At 38.9% G+C, this 13,130-nt stretch overlaps 1 protein-coding gene across 11 annotated transcripts in view; it reads left to right on the top strand.

Annotated features, from left to right (window-relative positions):
- The window catches only part of lmo3 (LIM domain only 3), an 87,829-nt gene extending 80,310 nt beyond the window's left edge, over window positions 1-7,519 (top strand). For all 11 annotated transcript variants that reach the window (XM_007904124.2, XM_007904123.2, XM_007904121.2 and 8 more), the window contains exon 4: window positions 6,752-7,519. In XM_007904124.2, the coding sequence (XP_007902315.1) occupies window positions 6,752-6,857 (106 nt within the window). In that variant the 3' untranslated portion in view covers window positions 6,858-7,519. The remainder of the gene's footprint in view (window positions 1-6,751) is intronic.
- The last annotated feature ends 5,611 nt before the right edge of the window (window positions 7,520-13,130 follow it).

Raw genomic sequence — 13,130 nt, forward strand, 5'->3', positions numbered from 1 at the left:
TGGAAGGAGGCAAATAGTTAAAACTGTGTGTGAGAGCGGTTGAGTAGCAACAGAGGTGTTTTCCCATCAGGATGGCCTGAGTGGGTATTATTGTGCATATCATGAAACAGAAAGAAAAGGAAACCTAGGACATGAAAGGCTCACAAGTCACAGTCATTACAACTCCAGTCTGTGTGCCAATCTTGAAAGAGAGACTTTAGCAGCAAGTTGACTGTTTGTGACAGATGTTTTGACACAATCTACTGTGTGTGTGTAACTGATGTGATGTCTCCACCGCAAGTGCCACATACTCAACACCCATAACCATTGCTCCCTGATGTCCCTCATGCTGTAAGGTGGCAATGTGTGTCTGGGTATTTGTCTCCTCCACGCCATTCCAGACCAAAGTTTTCTTCAAGGAAACAAGAGGGACATTAATACCCTCCTGCCTCTGTAAGGGCCACAAATTCAAAATGCGACCATTGAGGACTCTTTCCCCTGAGAAGTTGGTAGGAGCTGTGCAGTTGGGTCCTCGTGAACCATCACTACTACTCCATTACCAACGTCCACTGCCTCACCTTCTCAATATCAATATCTCCAGCAGTATTTACCTGTGGCTGGTGCCTAGTGCTCTATGGGTGTAGCCTATAAGTTCACATCAACCTAATCAAAAAGCAGTGTGTAAAGTGGATCAGTGTGTAAAGAATGCATTCAAGCAACAACTACTATAACAACAACAACTTGCATTTATATTTGTGCCCCTCATGCAGGGTAGGGTCCCAGAGGGCTTGAAAGCAGCATGTCACGTGCATTATAGAACATCTAATTTAATATAATATTCAATGCAAGTTATTGTGCTGTTCTGGCCTCTCTTCCAGATTCTCCCTCCCTCCACGCTTCCTCCGTACAGTGCAAGTACCTTCAGATTTGAAGGTGCATTACCAAGTGCACAGTCTACCTTGCTATTAGATGATCATTTTTGCCCTTAAACATAAGAACAATGTAGGTTAAAACCTTGATCACGCCTCTGTTTACCTAGCAGTAAATAGGAACCTGGTTGTCAGGTTCTCTGGGGGTAATATCTCCTTCAAAAAAATAATAATAAACTGGTCACTCAATCTGGGACTGTTTGTGAGACACTGCTGTGCGCAATTGGCTGCCGCGTTTCGCCCTCAAAATATACAACCAATTCACTTCACAGTATATTCTGTGAAGCGCTCTGAGACATCTCAAAGGCATGATTAGGCTCTGAATCAAATGCAAAGATTATTATTATTGTTGATCAGGCCAGTGGAAATTCCTCCTGGGAATGTTCTCTTGCAATAGACATAATATAGTTCGCATAAACTCTGCGATTTTGCATTCTGATGCCTCATTTCCTAAATTTTGGTTAACATTCTTTGTGCAAATGGCTTTTTTGGACATACTTTATCTGTAAGTTTCCCTCACGTGCATATATGCCCTGCGCTCACAAATCACACAGAGAACAAGACATTTGAAAGTGATTGCAAGGCAGTAATCTATGAACTGGGAGAGCAAATTGTAAGTGGTTTTCTAATGGTGATCTGAACCTCTCAGTAGAGTGCATTATTGAAATTACTCTTTAGTAAATCTCTTCTCCCCCCTATATAATACTGTACATATATTTAACTCTTTCTATGGGCTGCTGACAATATTAATAATAATCCTTGCATTTGATACAGCACCTTATCACGTTTTCGAGATGTCTCAAAGCGCTTCACAGAATATGCTTTAAAGTGAATTGACTGTATATTTTGTGGGCGAAACGCGGCAGCCAATTGCGCACAGCAGCGTCCCACAAACAATCCAGATTGTTATAACAATCAAATAATTATCGTTTTTTTTAAAGGATTATTACCCCCAGAAAGTAATGTGCCAATTGACTAACAACCGTGTTCCTATTTACTGCTAGACAAACAGAGGCGTGTGGAGTAAGGAAACTTGCCAAAGGTTTCTCCCTGCCGGAGGATCAAACTCGGGTCCTCTTGTTTGCGAGGAGAGTGCACTAACCACTACGCTACAGGATGTATTTAACATTATTGTAGTTGTTCCCCAAAGTTTTTTTTTGTAATGATTTGTGAAGCAGTACCATGCCTGGCCCACAGAGCAGGCGATATCCAACCCAGAATATCTACTAAATTATAGCCTTTCACTGAGTGATTTGTGCCACTTTGAACTTCCTGTCATCCCTGCAAAAGCGAGAAGAATCCATTTAAGTAAATGTTTTAACACTACTAAGGGCTGTGCTGTGTTTGTGGGAACAAAACCCACACAAACTTTTTTTAAAATCGTTTAGGGTAAAGTTCTGGTGATGATTGTTATTTAAGGTGCTGTTTTAACATCCATTTTGTTTTTAATAATAATAATAAAATCCTTTCATTTGATTTAGCACATTATCAGGTCTTAGAGACGTCTCAAAGCGCTTCACAGAATATAGTGTAAAGTGAACTGACTGTATATTTTGTGGGCAAAACTCCGTAGCCAATTGCGCACAGCAGCGTCCCACAAACAGTCGTGGATTGAGTGACCAAATTATTATTTTTTAATTCTCTCCTAAAACTTTCAATTTTAAGATTATTACAATTTGTGTAATATATGGCATCAAAATTCAAGGCAGCTATTTATCATTTTAATCTCATTTCCTTTTTTCCATACTGCTAAATGAATGCCTTTGCTTTCCACATACCTAATGTCATCTCGCTATCTCTTTGTACCTCAATTGAATCAGCATTGATGGCATTCTCTGAAAATGCATTACGCATTCTCACACACTCTCTGTGATCGGAGTTCACCATTAACCAATTTAGCCCTGATTTTAAAATGATCTCCCCTTGTCCTGGATTTGTCTACAGAGATAAGAGTCGTTCTCTATCTACCTCATCAATTCCCTTTAATTTTAAAGACCTCAATCAGATCATCCCCTTGACTTAATCAGTTCCTGGAATTAAAAATGTGAATTTACCCAGTCTCTCATCAGCACTAAATCCCTTTGTGCCAGCTATCATTGGGGGTGATTTGCCATCCTATTTCCTCCAAGGCCAATAAATCCTCCCTGAAGTGTAGTGCTCAAAACAAACTGCAGCAGATGACTAGTCTAACTAGAGTTCTGTATAACAACAATAAGACTTCTTTGTCTCTATATTCTAGACCTTTTGTGGCGATAATAATAATCCTGGCATTTGAAACAGTGTCTTATCACGTCATTGAGACATCTCAAAGCGCTTCACATGATATACTGTACACTGAATTGATTGTATATTTTGTGGGCGAAACACGGCAGCCAATTGCACACAGCAGTGTCTCACAAACAGTCGTGGATTAAAGCCCTGCAATCAGAACATTCCTGTTGGACCAAATTCATGGATGACAATATGTTTCCTATCCATAATAATATCATCCTTATACTTAATGTACAGTGTCTTATCATGTCAAAGTCTTAAAGGGGTTGATGGAGTAATCTGTAGTGTAGTGACTGTGCACCTGTAGAGAAACACAACAATTAGTTTACACACAGGATTGTCGAGCAAACAACCATGAAACGATTGAGGAGATTATTGGCCAGTACACCAGGATAAACTCCATTCTCTTTTCGAATGGTGCCATGAGATCTTTAAAGTTCTCCTGAAGAACCAAAGGGGACTTTGGTTTAATGTCTCACATGAATGACGACACCTCTTATGATGCAATGCTCCCCCAGTACTGCATTGGAGAATCCTCCCAGACCATTAGCTTAAAACCCCAATGTGTGGTTTGAACTCACAACCTCTGACTCAGAAGCGAGAATGCTTCTAAAATGAGCTAGGCTGCTAATATGCAGGTAAGATGCACTGCATTCCCTGTGTCCTGATTTTAGCTTATCCACTGCATTTGGCGTCTTTTTCCCTGGGATAGGGACTTGGGGGATAAAGATCAGCCTGAGATACTGGTACAGGAGTTATTCAATGAGGTCTACAAGAGGTACGTGGCAAACAAATTTGAGAAATGGGCAACAATGGGTGAATAAACCAACTACACTAACTGTCCAGGTTCACGTTAACAATTGCCACTTGGGTTAAGTGCTGAAAAGCTGTTGCTATTACCATGGAACTCTACTCCGGTCAGTTCCCAAGAGGAGAGAGGGATGGGAGAAGGAGAAAGAGGGAGGGAGGGAGGGAGGGAGACAGAGGGAGGGAAGGAGGGAAATAATTTATGGAATTAAGCAAAGATGCAGCATAACTATAAAGTGCAAGAAAAAACTTTTTTTTTAATGGGGCCTTGTATCATGTAATCGGAACATAGGAAGTAGGAGCAGCAGTAGGCCATTCGGCCCCTCGAGCCTGCCCTGCCGTTCAGTAAGATCATGGCTGATCTTCTAACCTATCTCCGTCTGCCCGCCTTATCCCCATATCCCTTAACCCCTCTATCCTTTAGAAATCTATCAATCTCAGTCTTGAATACGTTCAAGGACTGAGCATCTACAGCCCTCTGGGTTAGAGAATTCCATAAATTCACTACCCTCTGAGTGAAGAAGTGTTTCCTCAACTCTGTTCGAAAAGGTTGTCCCTTAATCTTAAAACTGTGACCCCTAGTTATAGATTCTCCGCAGGGGAAACAGTCTCACACTGTCTACTCTGTCAAGCCCCATAAGAATCTTATATGTTTCTATAAGATCACCCCTAATTCTTCTATATTCTAGAGAATATAGGCCTTGTTTACTCAACCTCTCATAGGTTAACCCCCTCTTCCCAGGAACTAACCTAGTGAATCTACGCTGCACCCCCTCTAAGGCGAGTATGTCTTTTATTACTCCCACCTAGCTTAGTATCTTCCACGAATTTAGATATTTTAAGTTCTATCCTCGTCTAGATTACTGATATAGAGTGTAAATAGTTGAGGCCCAAGCACTGATCTTGTGGCACTCCACTAGTCACATCCCGCCAATCTGAGAAGGACCCGTTTATCCCTACTCTCGGTTTTCTTCCCGTTAGCCACTCTTCGATGCATGCTAATATATTGCCTTTAATTCCATGAGCCCTAATCTTGTGTAGCAGCCTTTCATGTGGCACCTTGTCGAATACCTTCTGAAAATCTAAATCCACTACATCTTCTGGTTCCCCTCTATCTAACCTGCAAGTTACATCTTCAAAAAACTCTAAAAGATTTGTTAAGCATGACTTCCGTTTTGTAAAGCCATGTTGATTCTGCCAAATCATGTTATGCTCTTCTAAGTACCTCACTCCGATGTCCCTAATTAAGGATTCTGTATATATATATATGGAAAGTGGTTGAATGACACATCCCTAGCCTACAACCCATTGTCTGTCAACTTATCAGCAGGTTTGTTTAACTGCTTTTCTACTCGACAGTGAATTTCCTGAGTTTCTGTTGACATTTTGATTGAAACAAATCTTCGCTGTATCTCTGTATAACAATGCACAGTCCTATTTGTAAAGTCAAGCAACAAAAAGCTTGCGAACTGTTTGAAAATTAAAATTTTGCAGTTGAATGGACTGAGGTTTTCTTTTACCTGACGTATTTTTAAAAAATTCCACACAGTAGCATCTTATCTAGTCAACTAAATAATAGAAATAATGTGAGTTCTCGAACCTGCTAGATTGAGCTGCGATTGGGTGCACAGGTTATCTGGCATGTGGCTGTACAAATGAATATGAAGTGTTGCTAATTCAGTATTGTGAGGGCTGCAAATATATTTGCTTGCAGTATTAAATCTAATCTGTTCAAACTTGTTGTGAAAATATTTTTGGAGGTACACTAAATAGGCATCTGGTTCTACATGGCTCATTTAATATAAATTGTAGGAACTATTTTCTGCATTACAGTATGTCAGCTAGAAAGGAAATGTAGTTTAATAATATACTCAATAGAAATAGTCTTTAGGCAGGTTTCCTTACTCTGTTTACCAAGCAGTAAGTAGAAACGTGGTTGTTAGTTGATTGGCGGATCGCTTTCCGGGGCTAATAATCCCTCCAAAAAGAAATGCGATCACTCAATCCACGACTGTTTGTGGGTTACATTTTAAACGGATCTCAAATAACCTGTCTGGTCTGTTAGGGGTGGGCGTGCGGGGGGAGGAATCTTCAGAGAAATATTCGGTTATTCTGTTTTATGCAATCAACTAAATAGTAATGGTGCAAATTTGAAAAGCTGTTAGATTGAAGAGAGACTGTGGCGTGCAATCTGTCTAGGCATTCCAATCTGATACAAATTAATATCAGTGAAAAGCTTCTAATTCAACACTCAAAGATCACAGAACATTGATAGGTTGCTTTCGATGATAAATCTAATCTGTTTAATATTATTACCAAAGGGAATTCCTGCAGTACAATGGAACTTCATTAGTAAACAGCTATCTAAACAACAAAGACTACCATCAAGGGTCTTTCGGGTCAGGATTGTAATTATGCACAGTTTTACAGGATTCAGTAGAGTAGACATAAAAGCTTCTGAAGGTTAAATTAATACAGTCAAACATGAACTGCAATTTGCTTAAAAGCCCACAGTTATCATTTTGTGCATACTCACATCTTATATACATATTAGTCACAAATGATTGTTTCATAACAAATTGCAACCAACACCTAGCAGCCAGTGAATAGGAGCCAAATGTCTGATCCAATGATTTAGACCTTTAATGTATAATGGGATACGCAGATAGATTGCACGCATGCAAATTGCTTTTATTTCTATTTGAGGCTTGTTTCACATCTATTCATCACTTCTTTTGTCTGTGTTTTTATTTCAATCGATTTAGGTTTTGCGTTGGAGATAAATTTTTCCTCAAGAACAATATGATCCTGTGCCAGACAGATTATGAGGAAGGTTTGATGAAAGAAGGTTATGTATCCCAAGTCCGCTGATCCACAACCACTGTACTGTTATCTAGTTTGAGCACTAACTTCTGTATCGTTTAGTCGACATGTAAATATGAATTGAAACACAGAACTTTTAGATTAGATCCACAGTAGCAAGATATGGTGACATGTTTGCAGTAAAGGTGAGGAGAAAAACAGTACATAGTCATTTTTGTTCCTGCTACAAGTTGAATGTCCCTTACACGTACTGTATATATTGAGCTTTCTGTCAGAGAGGAAAATAATTTTTTTGTTTGCTTGTTACAGTTTATAATTTTATGTGTCATTTGGCATGAAATGTTTATTTTGGACAACTCTTGTACATACTGTATTGTAATATCGAGGCACAAATGTAATACAGTTTTATTGTGTTAACATTTGTGTTCATCCTTGTTTGTACTGTTGCATTTAGTACAATCAGTGTTAAGATTTATTGTATAATTATGCTTTCTGTATTCTATTAACGGATTTTACCTGAGCTGTAACTTTCTATTAAAATAATCAAACAGCAATGCTCTGCACTTTAATTTGTCTGCCAATACAATGCATTTAACACCCAGAGACCTGGAAAGAGAGGAACGGAGCTTGATCTATACCTGATGAGATTGGTTAACTAAGTAGATTTACCAAACAGCTGATTCAATAAATATTTTGTCTACCGGCTGACAAATCAGTTTATCCAATAAATACGTGTAAACCACGATTTTTGTGGAACCCTTGTAAAATGTGAATTTTATTTTGAGAAAAAGAAACGAGAATTTCCTCATTTCTCCCTGTTCTTTTCCTTGGGTTTTAATCTATTTATCTTGGTTCCTCGGTTAACAAATAGAGATCGAAAGTGGATGAGAGAAAGCTGCTGAGTTAGTGCATTAAGAACTATTTGAGCTGGTTGATTTCGGGACACTCGTATTTTTTAATGCGTGGTTCATGTTGATGTACATCAATAATCATTATCGGGTGATTCTTATCTCCAGTTTGTCCATGTTTTAACAGACAGTAGCCTCCTTAAAACACATCATTTGGCTTTGTTCTGCTTTTGTGATTGTAACAGGGAGGTTGAAGATTATTGTGAGCAAATGTTTTTTTTTAAAAAAAATATATACCACATGCAAATCAACCCACCACTGTTTGTGGGACACCGCTGTGCGCAATTGGCTGCCACAAAATATAAAGTCATCTCATTTTACAGTATATATTGTGAAGCGCTTTGAGATGTCTCGACTGTGTGATAAAGCGCTATATCTAATGGAAGAATTATTATTACTTTAACAAATTAACCTTCAAAACAGTATTACAACATGATTTGGATGATGAATGTTTTTTTTATAAAAATCCATATGCAATAATACACCAGAAATATAAGGAAATTGCAAAGCCATATTTACTGTAGGTGAATGTGATTTTTTTTTCTCCCCTTCCCAAAAAACAAGCATGGGGCAATATATAAAACCTGAGTGTTGAGCATGGAGTCTGAATAAACTGGATTTTCATGGTTTCTGATTTTTGTTCCATTCCATCAAAGGTACACAATCAATGGAAAGGAAGGACTTACAAAATCCTATTGATGTACGAAAATACCACTGCACCATCAATTAGTTCTGAAAAGACAAACCTACTTGTACAATCCTGCATATTTCCAATCAGCGTTTCCTATTCCACTAATGTGTATTGATTATTCTAAACTTCCTAACGTGCCATTTTAAGTATTATCACAAAGTGTGAAAAAGCAGGTTTATGTAAATATTTGATATAAATGCGTAGAGCCTTTCATTTGTTCCATTAAAAAAATTGTATCGCTATTTGTGGAAAAAATACAATAACAAATTACATTTGCATTGCCCCTTTCATGTCGGGAGGACATACCCTTGGTCAATGAGATCTCACATATCTAATGGTTCCTCATGGTCATAGCTCATCCTTTTAATCCCAGGAATCAATTACGTTGCTCTCCTCTAGGTCCTGGTCAACCCTCTTATGATTTGGCTGCTAGACTGTATGCAGTACTCCTAAGTGCAGCCTGATGAGAACACATTAAACTTGACCATGACATCTGGGGATCTGAACTCCACTGATTTGACAATATAGCCCAATATACTGTGTGCCTTACTTTACAGAATATTCTGTGAAACACTTTGAGACGGCTCTCAGTGATGTGATAAACTGCTGTATCAAATGCAAGGATTATTATTATTGCTGTTACTACTATTAAGTGCTTTGGGACATACTCCTGATGTGGAAGATGTTATACCAAATGTAAGGATTATTATTATATGTGGCATTTCATAAAATTGCATCAGACAATACTACCTGACACACATAAAACAATGCTTGCAGCATTTTAAGTGTAAACTACATAGATCTAAAAAAAGTAGTGTGAGTCACTGTATAAAGAAAGTCTTCACTTTAACACTGATCAGCTGCAGCCTGACTGACACAATATTCATATTTCTAGCTCTATATGTATATGAAATGTGCTTTGGAAAAATAATCCTGCACACAGACATTAAAGAGTCAACAAAACGTGCAAGGCCAAAAGAACATTTCTGTCTTGTGAAATGTAAAAGCACTTTTCCTCTTATAGAAATCATGTGTGGTAGTTCAATAATCCTCAAAAGATTTCATCAAATTTCTCTGCCCTCTTTAATCTACAAAAAAACCTGAATAGCTCCATCGTCATTCAGCACCAACCGAACTAATTGCGTTATTGGAATTTAGTTAAAAGTTGCTCTTAATGCAGACGTTTCTGTTTAAAGCAGGTTATGATTAGCCACAGAGTGGAATCTGAGTGCATATCTTGTACTCGATGTTCATTAATTCAATAGCACGAAACAAAAAAGAACCACCAATTAATTAATGAGTCACACTGCCTCAGATCACTTTGATTAAACAGCAAAGCCACTGAAATAGCTGATCTAAATGGAGCTGCTTCACTCCCAATCATTGTCCTGACTTGCGCCTTTATTTGAATGGGGCCACCTTCATACTTAGCTTGAGCTGGAGGGTGATTGTGTGATTAGGTTCGTAAATGGCTGTTTAGAAAAAAAATGCACGCTTTCAAGGCAAATTTCTGCTGAGCTGAGCTATGTATGCTTACTGCTGGAAAAGATTGCCAGAAGCCAGTTAAAGGACAATGCCTCGGGATGGAAGGGATCCAAACAAAGTTATTATCATAATTTAATGAAAATAGCCTTATTCCAATTACAGCCTTAACTTGATTTTTTTTCCCTCTGCATAAAAATATATTGAGTTATGCCCCGTGCACCAATATATCACTTCCATAAATGTCACATACGCCAGTTTAAACGGAATTGAGCCACACTATCTGTCCCTTCACAGATATATACTCACTAGTAACTGTCATTGAATCATATGTGTGTGCCACCAAAATAAGCATGAAATGAAACAGTTTTATTCTATGGTTGTGACAACTACAACAACTTGCATTTATGTAGCACCCTTCACGCCAGGTAGAGTCCCGGAGAGCTTCGCGCACGGACAAACATCAGAGAAAAACAAACAAGTTTGATCGGAATCATTTTTTCACCTGCCACTTTCTCTCTTTTCACTGTGTGATCCATGTGCCCAATACCTTCACAGGATTTAATAGGAACTATCATTTTTGTTTGGGTCAGCCGGGCATCTGACACATGCGGAAACCCATCACCGTGCATGATTTCCATGCATCCCATCTACACATGGGAAATCCCAGAGGTAAATTGTTGGATTGTAGGTCTAATTACTGCTGTGAAGAAATTTAAAATGAAAGTGTGTGCAGTTAGAATAATATTATAACACAGCGGGATTATTCTCCCCTCGTGGATAAATTTACAAAACTTTAGCAGTATCTGCATCCACATCCACACACACACACACAGTCAAAGCTCAGTAAATTTGCCAACAAGCAACTAGTACGCATTCACTGTCCAAGGTCAGTACATTGATCAACAAGAAGAAAATAAATGTTTCGACAAGTAAGAAAGGCTGCCAGGGAATCGTAATGCAATGATTACAGGACGTTTCGACATCCCAGAAAAAAATTAGACTGATCTGGGGGAAAGTGCTGTGGAAATGCAAATGATGAAAAACACAAACAATTCCATGCAGGTGTTACGTGACTTTTTTTTAATCCAAAACATTAAGTGGAATAGAAGATGTTACGTTAGATTCAGTACTGAACAGTCCCATCAGAAATGCTTAGCAACTTGGAAGTGTGCTATCATCGAGATTTCATTTTGTGATAAAGGTTTTAAAGCCTTTGTTATAAACTAACAGGACATATGTGCAATCTTCCAGAAGAGCTGCATTAAGAACTTTAATTTCCAAGGAGAATTAGGACTGAAAATACTTGAACGACATGATGAGGCGCTGTATCAAATGCAAGAATTATTATGGATATATATATTAAAATGAGGGTAATACAGTACTGTTTACATTTATATTCCACATCGGGAGGACGTCTCAAAGCATTGCTGGATGGGGACCTAGGATGGGCGGTGGGAGCCGAAGAAGAGGAGGAGGGAAAAGTGACTGAAAGTGCGATCAAAGAGGTAAGTCTTGAGCCGGGCTTTGAACGTGAGGAGGGATGTCCAATCGTGAAAAATCTCACTGCACTGAAAATCACCTCCAACAAGTAGTGAAAAGTTTGTGCTGCCTAAGTGAGCCCCCATTTAACAACAACAACAAATTGCATTTGCCTTGCACATTGGGAGCACGGCCCAGGGCACTGGACAGCACGATTCACAGCAAATCCCTACCAAAATCACAGTGATTTTGTGACTAAAGGTACAGCATAAAGTCCTTTAATATAAAGACCAATTTTGCAATGAAGAGACTAACCAATGTAAGAGCTAACAGTCCAGCTACTGGAATCGTTCACGCACGGCAAACCATTTCTACACAGAGGAATAGAATTTGCTTCAAGCAATCCTGCCACAAGTGATATTTTGTAAACCAACCATTGCAATGCCATGATAATCACAGTTAAGCACCTTAAGAGGCAGTAAATTAGATGCCCGTCCCTCTAGTAAAAGACATAGTGGTCTTTCGAATTGAACATTTACAGTTATAGCCAAGAAACTGGGCAAAAGGGACACTGGGTATGGTTCTACAGGGTGTCTAATAAGTCTTGAAGAAATGGGATATGTATTTTTTAACTAATAGGATAGGTATCACAACGTTTTGGTCACCTTTATTTCACTGATTCTGAGATAACAACCGTTTTGACTAAATTATACTGGCCATTCCATTCAGGTACCTCCTGACAAAAGAAACATATCACCATTTGTAGGATCTTCGCAGGAAGTCAGGAAAATTTCTTTCACTAAGACTGTTTCCCTTTTAGCCTCTGCTCTGAGCTGGACTTACTGCATATTGCGAAACTTGTGTTGAGAAATCACAAAGTGCTTTTCCTTTAATCTGCTCACCACTTCATGATTTTAATTGGTGTTTTGTAGCTGGTCCAGAAATCTATTTACAACATCGTAAACACATTAGAAACTTGTAACCCTTCTGTTTGCAATAAATAACAGAGTTATGGAGGATCACACTCAGAAGCCTTACTCACAACAACAAATTACACGTCGGGAGCACGTTCCAAAGCGCTGGACAGTCAAGGGTGTCCACACGGGCTGGGGGTTGAGATCAGGAGGTGTGGAGGGCGGGGAGGGTGGTGGTAGGAGGGTGACTGAAGGCGCGGTCGAAGGGGAAGGTCTTGAGAACAAGGCGAAGGGGAGACTGTGGGATAGAGTTCCAAATAACACTCAGATACTCAGTTCCTAAATAACTCGGGGGACAGAGACCAAGACAAGACACACCACAGAATCCTCAAAGAAGTAAACAAGGATGTGAGATGTGTATGATATTCAAATCTAGAGTCTGACCCAGTGGAGCAGTAATTGATAAATCAGTCAATGCAACATCCATAGTGAGTTAAGAGTATTTTACAGGATGCCAACCATTTTGTTCTGAATAGAAGAGAAGCCAGAAGCAGGATTTCACGTGGTTTTCGAGCCAATACATCACGCCTCACAAATTTCCTGGAATTCTTTGCAGATAAATCTGAACTAGCGGGCAAGAATTTACTATGCATTTTCAGAAGGCATAAAGCTCAACATTTGATTCTTTTTAAGGCTAGATTAGCCTCATGAAATTAGCTCACAGCAAATTCATTGCTGGATTGAAAATTGGTTCGGTCATAAAAGCAGAAACTGTAGATAAACTGACAAGGTTTAATCTATGGTGCAGTAACTAATAAATTTTGCATCAGTCTGCTCTGGATCC

The sequence above is a fragment of the Callorhinchus milii genome, unplaced genomic scaffold (genome assembly GCF_018977255.1).
Source record: "Callorhinchus milii isolate IMCB2004 unplaced genomic scaffold, IMCB_Cmil_1.0 Scaffold5, whole genome shotgun sequence".
Taxonomy (NCBI): Eukaryota; Metazoa; Chordata; class Chondrichthyes; order Chimaeriformes; family Callorhinchidae; genus Callorhinchus; species Callorhinchus milii.